This window comes from Pipistrellus hanaki (assembly GCF_964339955.1).
Source record: "Pipistrellus hanaki genome assembly, chromosome: 12".
NCBI classification, from domain to species: domain Eukaryota; kingdom Metazoa; phylum Chordata; class Mammalia; order Chiroptera; family Vespertilionidae; genus Pipistrellus; species Pipistrellus hanaki.
The window spans coordinates 40,507,281-40,521,368 of NC_140514.1; the positions used below are offsets into that span (position 1 = coordinate 40,507,281).

At 50.2% G+C, this 14,088-nt stretch overlaps 1 protein-coding gene across 7 annotated transcripts in view; it reads right to left on the bottom strand.

Moving 5' to 3' along the window:
- Positions 1-215: 215 nt before the first annotated feature.
- The window catches only part of SLC4A5 (solute carrier family 4 member 5), a 62,015-nt gene continuing 48,142 nt past the window's right edge, over positions 216-14,088 (bottom strand). For 3 of the 7 annotated variants that reach the window (XM_084901275.1, XM_084901273.1, XM_084901274.1), the window contains 6 exons: positions 12,421-12,493; positions 9,865-9,933; positions 8,785-8,958; positions 7,054-7,209; positions 4,429-4,496; positions 216-2,583 (listed from right to left, as the gene is read on the bottom strand). In XM_084901275.1, coding sequence (XP_084757401.1) covers positions 2,418-2,583; positions 4,429-4,496; positions 7,054-7,209; positions 8,785-8,958; positions 9,865-9,933; positions 12,421-12,493 — 706 coding nt within the window. In that variant the 3' untranslated portion in view covers positions 216-2,417. Of the gene's footprint in view, positions 7,210-8,784; positions 8,959-9,864; positions 9,934-12,420; positions 12,494-13,868; positions 13,972-14,088 lie in introns of those variants that run through there. The other 4 variants (XM_084901276.1, XM_084901277.1, XR_014796546.1 and 1 more) reach the window with 3 other exon arrangements.

The following is a 14,088-nucleotide window of genomic DNA, read 5'->3' on the forward strand; positions in this document are numbered from 1 at the left end:
TTCTGAAATACTGTAACTGCTACTGTATTGTCTTAGTTGTGACCTAACCACAGTGTCCTCAGTGGCTATAATCGATCCAGCTATTTCTGTAAGTGGTAACACCCACTCCCGTGCCTTCCACAAAGTGGTCTAAGAGCTGTGGAGAGACCAGCCTAGTCCACTTAACCTCCAACAGGTTGTGCCGAGCCGGGATCTTAATCGGTGAGATTCACGTAAGTGGTTAATGTTGTTCTGAGTATTTTCTAAACCATGCATTCAATTTACACATTGATCTGTTTACAAACAACTTGATGTGCTTCCCAAGTTTCTCCTCTCTTTCTCATCGTGTGTGTGTGTGTGTGTGTGTGTGTGTGTGTGTGTGTGTGTAATTGATGACAGATTGGAAGGTATTGGTGCACGTTTTGAGGCTAGGATAGGTCCCACCAGGACTGGGAATTCTGGCTCTCGCGCAGGCAAAAGCAGCTGTGGCTCCAGGCAGCTCGAGGCAGATGGAGAAGGGAGAACAATGGGGAGTTGACCTATTCCCTCCTGTTCCTCTGCCAGCTGCCTTGATTCTTTTGATGATTTTCTGGAGATGAAAGAAGACGCTAGTTTGTTAGAGATGTTTTTTTGTAAGTGAGAGTAGCTGGTGTCCATAAGCCATGCCTGCTGACTTACCTAAATTATTAAACACGGAGGAAGGTGAGCAGACAGGATTATATTTTATTGAACTGCAGTTACAAGCGGGAAAATGGACTGACCCACGGAGAAGTAACATGTCAGCCTGTTCAAAGCTAAAATGTTAAAATGTTCGTGTATATACAAAATATAAATGACATATGAGGTGAAAATTACACTGATCAATTTACAGAACAAAAAAATTAACATTGTGGTTTTTCAGTTTGTTTGATTAATCCAGCACATTTACTCCTGAATCCATAACATCTCTACAATTCAATTTGGACAAAGTGCTACTGAAAATCAGCCAAGTTCTAACAGTGAGATGTTAAGGGTAGGTTCAGCTGAAGATAAAGACTTTATACTTAAACTCAGGTGATGGTTCTAGATTAGTGGGCAGCGAACTAATTCAGCTGCTATAGAAGTAACAGGTTTAGAGTTTTACCTCTTGGCAGTATCCCCTGGAAGGGAGCTCTGAGATTTAATTTAATAAGAGCTTTCTGTGGACCAGTCACTACGAGGCTTTAGGAATTACAGAAACCTTTAACTGTTCTGTTGACTCAAGTTGTTAACAATCTTGTGTCATTTGTCTAAAAAGTAGGAATTAAGAAAGAGCACCTGCATTTGTCACCTTGAATAAATGTAACAAGCCAAAGTGATTTACTCAAAGATTCAAATCCTAGTTGTTTTAAGTCAGGTGCATTGTGGCAATTAGGCACATAGTAGTTGTTAAATGAAAACTTGGTTGGTGTTGGCTAAACATGAAGTAAAGATAAAGACTGATCTTGTTCCTTGAGGAAAGGATTTGCTTCATTAATGATGGGTTTTAATCCACCCAACTTGCTCCCAATCATTCCTTGAAAGCATTAGTCTCATATTACAAAGTTATAATCTTTCCAAATTTGACATCAGCTCTGCCCAACTGCAATGTTGATGTGAATGGGAGTTTGACTTTGGGATGGGGCCATTGAAAACTTGCAGGAAGGACCTACCCACGTGTCCCGACATTCGATTCTGGGCATGAAAAATCAGTGATGTTAATTCAGAGAATCATTTTGTTGATTTAATGTGATCTGAGGTTTTACTCTACCAACTTTTATTTTTAAAATATTTATGCTCTCCAGTGTGTTGGTTCTTTTATTAACAGACTTTTCGGTCTGGGAAAGCCCCAGTCACACTTCTGTGCTGGAGCAAGGCCCGTAATGCAGAGAGGTCAGGCCTTTTGAATGATCCTTAGCAAATGGAACGAGATGGAGTGGAAAGATAGGACTTTGAAGTGTTTCCTTGTAATGTGAAAAATTACAAGATGAATTTTTCAGCCTTGCTCTACTAAAGTGCAGGTATCTTAATAATTCTTTCAAAATCATCTAGACACTTTAAAAAAAAAACACCTATTTTCAATAAAAATGGACTGTTGCACCTTTAACCACAGTTTTGGGAGGTAAGCATTTTTTTTTTTTCTTCAAAAGAAACGTTAAAATTTCTATGCTGACTTGCATTTTAAAATAACATATAACATGTTGCTTTAGTTATTGCATAACTACAAAGGAAAGGAGATTTTGCACCTAAGTAGTGCTTTTCATTGACGATTCCCAGTTTTTTATCAACTGGAATAATGACTGTGGTAAATAAGGAAACGGGTTCTGAGAAGTTCAGGGTTGTGGCCCAGGCCCTCAGGATAAAGACTAGACCATGCCCTCTCCCCCTCCTTCCCCCCCCCCCCCCCCCCCCCCGCCAGCCCCCTGGGACACTGTGTCCTCCTAGAGGGAGGTCTCGCCGACAGCGTCTCTTCCATACATGTCCATGTCTGTGAAGTCACAGTCTGACTCCATCTCTATCTTCACCTGCGGCACCATGAACACTGGCCTCTGAGAGTAGCTGAAAGCAGGTGAAGCAGGACAGGAAATTTTGAAGTGCAAGGTGATGCTGAGTGAGGAAAGGGAGCGTGGTTTATCCAGTGTTTGGTGGTTTTCATGCCATCCCCCGGAGCAGGGCTCTAACACAAGTAGTTCTGTCTTATGAAATCTTATCACAGCAACTAGCAGTATCCTACCTGCTTGGCCTTCAGCTATAGACACTGCTATTGCCCTGCTTCAACCTATTCACATTGCTGCCAGAGCGAACTGTCTGGATCACAAACCTGTCTGTGGTTCCCCACTTTAATCTTTCCGTGATTTTCCACTTCAAGATGTAGCACCGAGCACCTTGGCGCACAGGCTCCTGTGCTCACCCTCCTGTTCGCTTGCAGTTTGACTGTTCTTTGGCCTGAGTGTGTGTGTGTGTGTGTGTGTGTGTGTGTGTGCATTTTCAAATGGCATTTCTGGTCTGTTCTCGTGCCTGGAATGCCCTTTTCCCCCCTTTTCCTCACTCTAGTGGCTGGTGGACTCCTGTGTACTATTCCCAGGGGCTCCAGGTAAGGCAGATCGATCCTTACACCGCTGTCCATTATTCTTGGTACAGGGGGCTGTGCGTCCCTGTCCACGTGCCTTCCTGCTTGGTAGCTTATGATGCTAACCTTTGTTAAATTAGATCATGTTGCTGAGCCTTTGTCTCCACTTTTTCTCCTGCTGCTCCGTGGTCTCCGCCTTCACGGGTTTGGTAAAACACCAGTGCAGTTGGGAGGTGCCGCTGCCAGTTACCACATTTGTCCCATGCTTTGTATAATTTAACAGCGTTTTTGAAATGCCCTATCTTGGTCCAAATTTCCTCTCCACTGACTGAAATTGGGGCAATCAGAGATTCAATTTGGTGTAGGCTATTTTAAAGGGAACGTAAGTCAGGGCGGACAGATTGCTCTTCTAACACCTTTCTCTGTAAAGGTCAGTGGAAAGGGTAGAAGAGCCTTGGCTGGGAGGTGGGTGAGAAGGCGGGCAGGGAATACTGGGGCGTGTGACACTCCTGGGCTGGAGCAGCCCCGGCCAGCTGTGAGGGAGGCTCGTCCTGGTGACGAGATTCCTTTCAGCGGGGCCTGTGATAGCAGTTCTGACTTAGAGCTCAGAAGATCCCGTACGTGTTTCCTCAAACCCTTGAGAGAGTGCCGTGTAAGTGGAGGGTTATCTGCCTCCAGACACCTTCACTGTGACCCAGTACTGAGGGCTTTCCGTCCAGTGTGGGGCACAGTGTAAGCAGGACTGGCCCTACCTTCCCTAGTATTAACCGAGACAGGCTGGTTTGCCTCTGAGTTGTTCTTTTCCATTTTTGAGCCTCCTTTGTTTTCAGCCATCAAGGAGCCCCCCTTTCTGCATGGGGGGCTCTCATTTAGATCAGATAGGAACCGCCTTGTGTTGAATGCTTTCTGGCCTGTTCTTGTCTCCCCTGATCTTTGATATTCAGTTCTTTTTCCTTGATACCCTCCCCCGACTGCTAGTTAACCATGCTATCATTTGATTGCACAGAGTATTAGGGTTCCTGATGCTTGGGCCCTTAGAGTTGCCTTATCCTGGCTTTCCATAATATACAGTACTTAAGCCACATCTGGTTTTCCTCTTATGTTGTTTTCTGTTTTTCAGTATTTACTTTTCATTTTCACTTTCCCTAATGTCTTATGATAAATTCCTCCCTAAAATTGAATACCTTTGTGTGTTGTAATCATGTTTTTATGTCTAGAGGACAATTTTGTTACTGGACACCCACTAATCCGGACTGTCAGCCTTTCTCTCCTCGGCAGGCCACAAAACAAAGGCCTTTTGCTGAGTTCCTAGTCCCTCAACCTTCCTGGCCACCGTTTAGTTTCCTATCCAACACCCCAGGAGGACACGTCATGGCCGTTACCTTCGGTCAAGTTCTGAGTCACTGAAGGAAGAGTCAGAACGAGTAACTCCAACTGGAAGATCTTTTCCCTGGCAGGAAAAGTAAAACGTCAGAGGCGAGCAGATTTGAGGACTCCACTAGAGGAGATCCTTTTTCCAGCGCTTCCCTTGCCCATTCCGTCTCCTTTCTGTTCTCTGGCCCCAGGGCCAACACTGCACTAGAGGGTTACGGGGCCCTCGCTAGGGTGGGTGGTTTAGTTGTTCCTTCATTAGAAGGCTCAGCCGGGTAAGGTAGGTGGGAGGCATGGGGAGGACCAGGGAAGAGCGAGAAAGGGTGATGGGAAGTGGGGAAAGAAAGTCTCTGATGATGAGTGTGATGGGAAGCTCTGGCAGGATCAGTGGCAAGCTCTATATTAGGAGCAACAGGGTCTGGACCCAGGTTGTGATCTCAAGCTGTCTTGTCTCAATGACAGGACTGTCTGCCAATAGGGAGCTGAGGCTAGGAGCGGGTAAAGGCAGCAACAGAATCCCCCAGGATCTTCCCTTCCAGGAAGCCTCCCTGTCAGCGGGCAGAAGATGCTTGCTATGTACAGAATAAGCCCAACTACTGTGAACCAAGTTACACTCCCGAGTGCCATGCTACCTATTTCACTAAAGGTCAACTCACTGGGCCAGCATGGCTCACTGATTGAGCATCAGCTTAGGAACCAGGAGGTCACGTTTGATTCCCAGTCAGGAAATATGCCTGGGTTGTGGGCTCAATCTCTACACCCCCCTGCCCCCGCCCACCATGTGGGGCATGTAGGAGGCAGCCAATAACTGATTTGAATGGTTCTCTGATGATTCTATCTCCCTCTCTGAAATCAATAAAAATATATTAAAAATACGTAAAATAAAGGACAACTCAGTTTGGATTTGAGCTCTTCGTTATCTCAACCTTCACCAAGAAACATGTCCTGCCTAGCTCAGTGGTCCTCTAGCATCTAAGACCATCGGATTCCCTGAATTCAAGATGGACGTTCCTTGAGGCGGAGGGTTAGAAAGGAGGAAACACCATGCGTTTTACTTACTGGCAATGCAGTGGATACCGTTTTGGGGGTCTATTTGGACACTTTCCATGGGAATCTTTATAACGGAGGGAGGAGGGAACTGGGGCTGGAGAGAAACAGTGGGAAAAGCTGATGAACACCAATACAACAGCGTTGCCTTTCTGGCCAAGATGGAAAATACATCATCCACAGTGTGCACAGTGCCATCCTTGCCTCCAGACTAAATAGGGGCTGCCGCCAAGAGGCATCCCACGGTTAGCCCGCTGTCCTAGACAGAATGAAACTACCGGGAGCGTTACTCAGAACGGTTTCAACTGTTCAGGTGACCAGTCACCTGGGAGTGAACCTCAGTTGTGTGTAAGGACGTGTGTGAAATGAATTAGTGTAAATTGAATCCCCCTTTTCCATTGGATATATCATGTAATCCAGAGATATTTTCCCCCAACCCTGGAATAGTTCGGGGCACGTGGTAGCCATTCAAGTATTTATTGAGTGAATCTGAAAGAACAGTATTTGTCTCTAAAAGGCACTTCGACTTGGTTTCTTTGTTCTTAGAACCTGTCTGAAAATCGTTTAAACCATCAAAGAAAAACATGAATGAATGATGGGCCTCTTCCCTTCCTAGGAGAGTATAGTACTGACCAGGGAGTTTGGGGCCCTCACTTCCATCAAAAGATGGTTGAATCAACACCAATCAGTCAGCAAGGATTTAGTAAGAAGAGTTTTGATCTGCAAAAGGCAAGATCGCTAGAACAATTCAAGGATGATGCGGGGATGTGGTTTTAGGTCAAACTGGGAGAAGGGGGGCCAGGCCTGGTATTGGGAGCGGTCATGGGCAGCTGGGTATACTGGAGATGACCAGATGCAAAGTCAGGAGTGATTGTCTTACTTCTCTCTAAGGCATTTAGCTCTGTCCATCTTGGGTGAATCCCTTCCCTTTAGTAGTGAGCACTTGAACTAGACAATCTTTCTGCCTAGCAATTTGTGACTTACTATAAATTTTGGACTGGCTTCTTGTCTGTTGACTCCCTAAGTGTTTGGGGGGTGGAATGGGGAGGAGACATGGGAAAAAGGAGGGGTGGTCAGGACAACCGAGTGTAGGCATCTGGGAAAGGTAGCCCCTCTCCTCTCAGTGAGGACTGTGCCTCTTCCCCACCTCCTGCCCTGACACCCTAGGGGCAGGACTAAGCAGACCTTGTCCTCACCCTCCTGTCTGCCCCAGAGTCCAGTCTCCTAGTGAGCTCCCGTCAGAACCACTCCACCACCTGCTCCATTCTTTGGAGGCCAGTCCTAACCACCGCTGTGATGGAGCCAAGCTTTGCCCTGTTCCTTTCGGGGACTGCACTGCTGTTGATAATGACCAACGTTTCCCTGGGTGGGGGCTCCTTCACTCTGGCCCACCCTGATGATCGTCACAGAAACAGACAAGCACTCAGCACCCAGACCAAGATAAGCAGAAGCCTCGGCCCATCCTGGACTGGTTGCTGCAGGCTGCCTGAGAGGCCATCCCATCCCTGGCCCTGGCTGATGTGGAGGGAGGGTCTCAGTCCCGCCCCCCTTCCATCCCCCTGCTAGGCCCAGGCTCATATCCTCCCCACCTCCTTGTCACTGGCCTCATGGACCCCTTTCCTGCTCTTTTTCTTCTTATCTGTCTCCTTCTTCTCCTTCTCTGGGAGGATGTTGTCGATCCAGGCCAGGTCGTGCTGGGAGAAGACGAGGTCCAGCAGCCTCCGGACGATGATGAGGCCCAGGATCTGCAGTGAGAGGCGGGAGGAAACGGAGGCTCAGGTCCCCACACCTGGGCACAGTTCTCCCTCAGCAGCCATGTTCAAGGACATCTGGTCAGTGTCTTCGGAGCCATCCCAAAGCTCCCACAACCGTTATTCACCAACTGCCCGCCTTGGATCCTGCCTGGCTTTCCTCAGTGGCGACGCCTACCCGTGACCCTCAGGGACAGAGCACGCGGTGGCTGAGGCGGGGGGCCAGGTGGCAGCCATGGTCGGAGAACTACAATTATCCTTTAAATCAGTGGTCCTCAGACTTAAGCTTGCGTCAAATCCCACACTGCTGGGTGCTGGGAGACCCTATTGAGAAGCCTGGATCAAAAATCACTACAGAGAGCCCTCCAGGAGGGCACATGTCACATCCCCCTCCTGTCTTCTCTGGCCCCGGCTCCAGCCCTGCAGGCTTTGGGGCCACCAGCACCTGGGGCCACTCCCCTGTGCTGGGCTTCTCTAGAAGCCAGAGGCAACATGGTTTTGGCTTTTTTCTTTTTATTCTTTTGGAATACTTCTTTAATATATATATATATATATATATATATATATATATATATATATATATATATTATTGTTATTTTACAGAGAGGAAGAGACAGGGATAGAGATTTAGAAACATCGATGAGAGAATCATAGATCGGCCACCTCCTGCACACCCCCCACTGGGGTTGTGCCCTCAACCAAGGTACATGCCCTTGACCGGAATCGAACCTGGGACCCTTGAGTCCACAGGCCGATGCTCTATCCACTGAGCCAAACGGTTTCGGCTGGAATACTTTTAAACTTACATAAAATTTGCCAGAACAGCCACAGAACTCTCATGTCCTTTCCCCAAATGTGATGTTAATGACATGGACTTTGAAGTTCTTCATCTCTGATTCTAGCTCTTCTCATCCCCCAGGTAGCTTCTCAAATTCAGTTAGTCTGAATGAAGCAAGGTTGCCTCCCTTCTTTCCTTCCTTCCTTCCTTCCTTCCTTCCTTCCTTCCTTCCTTATTCCTCACCTGAGGATAACTTCCATTGAGTTTTAGGGAGAGTAGAAGACAGAGAAATATCCATGTGAGAGAAGCATGGATTGGTTGCTCCCTGCACAAGGCCAGCCAAGGCCGGGGAGGATCCTGCACCCGAGACACATGCCCTTGACCAGAATCAAACCTGGGACCCTTCCGTCCACAGGCCCAAAGCTCTATCCACTGAGCCAAACTGGCCAGGGCAAAGGGTTTCTATTTAGCAAGATCTACTTCTGCACTTGGCTTGAATGTCAGCAGTGCGGACCTCAGTCACATCTGCCCAGCTCCGCCACCTGCCCTAGAGCCGGGCGGCTGGGTGGCTTTTGCACTCTCACCTGAGCTGAGCGGTGGTGGGAGCCACAGCAGCGTCTGTCCACCGCACAGACCACCTTCCCGGCCCTCCTCGCCACCTGCCCCGCCCCACCCACCTGCATTCACAGCTCCACTCTTGTGCTGGGCCTGCCTGACCGGAGTCAGGCCATCGGGGAGGAGAAAGCCAGAGCGGACCTCCAGCGGGAGGGAAGCCAGCCCGCCTCACTTACCATGACCGGGAAGATGATGGCGGCCACCGTGGACTTGAGGATCCAGAGCACGGCCAGGCAGAGGACCTGCACCAGCGTGAAGAGGTGGATCCGGCGCAGGGGCACGTGCCGCAGGAAGGCGTGGTCCGGCTGGTGCTTGGCCGGCATCAGGAAGAGCTTGCAGCGGTCCCAGAACTGGGGAGGGAGCAGAGGCTCAGCCAGCAGCGGGGACAGGAGCCCTGCTGGGGGCCGGGGAGCGGGGAGCGCTGTGCAGCGGGTGGGGGGCCTCAGAGAAGGGAGCCCTGGGTCAGGCGTTAAGCATGCGCAGAGAGAGAACCGAAGTCTAGGAGGACATACAGCGAGATCTTACTCAGCGAGAGCTCAGGGGAGGGCTGGGCCCTGGAACTGGCCACAGATGAAGACCGGCCACAGTCAGAGAAAATGCAACTTAATTGCAACACAAGTAATTCAAGACATCCTGACATGTCATGGTAAATGAAGAACAAAACAGGCCCAGCCGGTGTGGCTCAGTGGTTGAGCGTCGACCTGTGGATCAGGTCAGGGTTTGATTCTCAGGGCACATCCCCGGGTTGCAGGCTCATTTCCAGTAGGGGGCGAGCAGGAGGCAACTGGTCAATGATTCTCATCATTGATGTTTCAAGCTCTCTCTCCCTCCTCTCTAAAATCTCTCTCTCTCTCTCTCTCTCTCTCTCTCTCTCTCTCTCTATATATATATATATATATATATATATATATATATACACACACACATAAAGAATGAAACAGTGTTCTGTGAGTTGCCCTAGAGAAGTCAGAGGTGTAGTGAAATGCTCACTGGAGTCAGCCCCACCTGCTGAGTTTTGAATTCTGAGCCTCTTATTTCCTCATTTATAAAATTGGTATCAGAGGGCCTCCTTACACAGATTTGATTATATAACACTGTGAAGTGCCTGGGATAGTTGTTTTACTTGGCACATACATAGTCAGTGGTAGTCTTATTATTACCATCATTATTTCATTGACCTGGGAGAGCGAGCACTTGGGGTCTTGGTGACACGGACCTGGACGCGGAGCGTGGACCCCGGGGAGGGGAGGGCTTACCTGGATGCCGTTCAGGGAGGCCACGCCCATGTAGAGGAAGACGCCGTACAGCACGGGCATGGGGATGTACTGAAACGAGAGGGGAGCAGCTTTGGGCTGAGCCTCTGCCCGGGGCCAGCTGTGGGCTGCCCTGTTCTGTTTGCAGTTGTCTGCCGAGTCACAGAGGCAGCCCGCCCGCCCGGCTTCCCCGGGCGGAAGGAGCTGGGCGTGGAGGACCGGAGGGTCTGAGAGCAGATGTGGAGCCAGAGTGCCACTGGGGAAGGCGGTGGCCTCTGGGGCGCTTCTGCCGCCTTCCTAGCTGGGTGGGCAGTCCCGTGTGCAGTGCTCCCCAGCTTGGCCCCCTGCTTCGGGCCCTGGAGCGCCATGTGGTCTGAAGATGTAGCTTCTGGAACGTGGGAAAGCTCCATAGAGAGCCCCCTGCTTATTCCTGTCTGCACCTTCCCGCCTCCAGCCCCAGCGGAAGGCCCAAAGCGCGGAGGCTCAGCTTGTAGGGAGCTGGGAGTCTTTAGCGAGTGACCTGCACCTGCTAACAAAGCCCATTCATCACACACGAGCACATGAAACAAACCAGAGGAGCCGGGACCGGTTTGGCTCAATGGATAGAGCGTTGGCTTGGGGACTGAAGGGTCCTGGGTTCGATTCCCTTCAAGGGCATGTACCTTGGTTGCGGGCATATCCCCAGTAGGGGGTGTGCAAGAGGCAGCTGATCGATGACTCTCTCATCGATGTTTCTAACTCTCTATCTCTCTCCCTTCCTTTCTGTATAAAATCAATAAAATATATTTTTTTAAAAAGAAAAAAACAAGAGGAGCCCGGCGGCATGGCTCAGTGGCTGAGCGTCCATCCACCTATGAACCAGGAGGTCACGGTTCGATTCCTGGTTGGGGCACACGCCTGAGTTGTGGACTCGATCCCTCATGGGAGGCCTGCAGGAGGCAGCCGACCCATGATTCTCTCTCATCATGGATGTTTCTACCTCTCTGTCTCTCCCTTCCTCTCTGGAATCAATAAAGATATATTTAAAAAAGAAAGAAAACAAGAAGAAAGAAAACAAGAAGAAACAAATAAATAGAAAGGTGAGGTGGCCCCTGGGAGGGGTGATAGAACAGGGAGGCCAATGGCTGCTGAAATAAATGACACTATTCCAGAAAGCAGTGATGATGATGAAACGTCTCTTTGACCTCATAGAATCCTGCCTTTTTAGGGGCCAAGGGGGACATGCCAACCACCACTTCTCACCAGCTCACCACTAGTGCTCACAGGTAGATGGCTTAGTACTTTTCCAACAACGGCATCATATCATTGGACTGTCCTGTAGTCACCATTATGGCTCTTCAGAAGCCTTTTGAGGTATTTCCCCACGGTCTCTTTATGCCGTGTTTTTACTTTCCTTTCACTTTAGCTGCTCCTGCGGCTCTTCACTATGAGCCAGGCTGCTCTGCCTCACTCCCGGGGTTTTCGTGTTGGAGCACGTGATGTGGAAGAACCAAAGTGCCACGCCCAACAGTCAGACCCCGTTTCAGAAGGTCAATAAATCTAGCCAAACATCCTCTCTTTCAAAGAAATCAGACTGTGTTCCTTTTTGGAACATAAAGCATGGCTTGGACCCATAATGCCATAAACCTATGACATCTGAGCTGAAAGACAGGAACTGTGGGGCCAAGGCGTCATTCCATTTGGACGCAGCTTGGGAGGTGTTTGCTGTTTTGTGAAACACGGTAAATTGTAAAGGAACAACACCAGTTCTCAAGCTAGAAATACTTCCCGCGGCAAAGGAACCAATGAACACCACGGGTCTCCCGTTTTTGCTCTTCACACGGCACCCTGAATGGGTGGGTCATTCTGAGATATTCATGGCGGGGGGGGGGGGGGGGGGGGCACGGCCAGCTACAACTAAGATGAACTCCAGACAGCAAAGTCTTTGTGGGCAATGATTATGGGAAAGGGCCACTGACAGGTGTTCTGTGCGGAACTGTGTCCCCAAAATTCACATGCGGAAGTGGTAACCCCCAGGATCTCGGAGTGAGGACACACTCCGAAGGAACTCCCATTGGATGATTTCGTCTCTTCCAGCTGCTCCGGAGGGACGGATGGGAGCAGAGGAGCTCCAGACCGTGTTGTGTTGGGAAAAGTCACTATGTGCCCAATACACGCAGGATAGAGACGCAGGAAATAGGCCCCGAGGACACGTACAGAAGCCTCCCTGCAAGTTTTAAAGCCAGGAGGCCTCTCGTGAGGCCATAAACACAGCGACGTGGACACACAGCCAGCTCGGGAAGCTCCTGGCCTAAGCGATGGGCCTCGGCAGAACTTTCTAAGGGCGGCGTCTCACAGAAAGGTGAGGTGGCCCTTGGGAGGGGTGATAGAACAGGGAGGCCAATGGCTGCTGAAATAAATGACACTATTCCAGAAAGCAGTGATGATGATGAAACGTCTCTTTGACCTCATAGAATCCTGCCTTTTTAGGGGCCAAGGGGGACCCTGCCCCACCTTGGGGGCATCAGGCCAGTGGCTTCCCAGGCAGAAAGCGTCCTGGGGGAGGGGGAGGGGCCTCACCTTGAGGACAGGAGCCAGGAAGACGGAGATCCCCGTCAGGACGAAGACGATGGTGCCGGTCACTCTCTGTTCCCTGGCAGAGAAGAGCACATGGTCAGGTAGACTGGGAGATGCTCCGTGACCGTCCCGTGACCCTCTGTGGGCACCTCAAGGTCATGGCCAAGGCCCTGGCCTCTGCCTTGTTCCCCCATTCCAGAGAGTAAGCCTGCTGCTCAAGGCCCAGCTGAGCACACACAGGAGGAGAGGGGGAGCCTGACAGAGGCGAGGGTCTTCTGTAGGGGTGTCCGGGAGGTTGTCCACTGCAGTGACTAACAGTGGGGGCTCTGCCGCTAACTGGTAGTGTGGCATCAGGCCCTAAGTGTCTTCACTTCTGTAGGAGAGAGAGAGAGTGGCACCCACCTGGGGGCTGGGTTGTTGTGAGAATGAAATGGGATATAAAGTGCTTATTACAGCCGAAACCGGTTTGGCTCAGTGGATAGAGCGTTGGCCTGCAGACTAAAAGGTCCCGGGTTCGATTCCGGTCAAGAGCATGTACCTTGGTTGTGGGCACATCCCCAGTAGGGGGTGTGTAAGAGGTAGCTGATCGATAATTCTCTCTTATCGATGTTTCTAACTCTCTATCCCTCTCTCTTTATCTCTGTAAAAAAAAAATCAATAAAATATATATATAAAGTGCTTATTACACCTGCCCTTTGGCTATAATAAGATCCTATAATAATTTGTAGGGCACAATGAGGATTGGGGGAGGGGGCCTGGCTGCTGGTGGAGCAGGTCTGACCGAGGGGTGGGAGAGCAGGTGTGTGTTCCGTGTGCCCAGGTCCGGACATGGTGCAGGCGGGAGCTGGGGGCTCTGGGCAGATTGCTCAGGCCCCTCTGTCTGGGGGCTGGGGGTCGGGGAGGGGCTCCTGCCCTGATCAGAGAAGCCTCCCTCTGGGCAGCCTGGGGAAGTGGGGTCTCCTGGGGCAGTGGGGGAAGCTCTTAGGACAGCCACTTCTGAGAAGGTCAGTGTGTGGGGTGGGCTCAACCCGGAAAACCTCAGAGGGGGAGGGTGTGCTTCTGTGTCTGAAGCAGATCAGGGGCCTGACATGGGCATGAGAGGAGCGGAGGGGACAGGCCTCGGGCCTCAGCCCAGGAGTGGGGACGATCTGGAAGGCTCTCTGAAGGAGTGGAGAGTGAGCAGGACCCAGACCCAAAGGAGGGCTTCGGGGACAGCGAGGACAGGGTATTTTGGAGAGGAGACAAAGGGACAGGTCAGAAGCGGCCTGAGGGGCTCTTGAGGGGCCCATATAGGCGAGAGCTGAGTGTGTGGATAGGGGCCGGGCCGTGGTAGTGCTTGGAATCTATTGGGACAAAAAGCATCACTTAGCCGAAACCGGTTTGGCTCAGTGGATAGAGAGTCGGCTTGCGGACTGAAAGGTCCCAGGTTCGATTCCGGTCAAGGGGATGTACCTTGGTTGCGGGCACACCCCCAGTGGGGGGTGTGCAAGAGGCAGCTGATCGATGATTCTCTCTCATCAATGTTTCTTACTCTCTATCCCTCTTTCTTCCGCTCTGTAAAAAAAAAAATCAATAAAATATATATGTATAAAAAATAATAAAAAAATTTTTAAAAAGCATCACTTAGAACTGAATTTTCACCTCCTTTCAGGAATATCTTGTGGCTCCTGA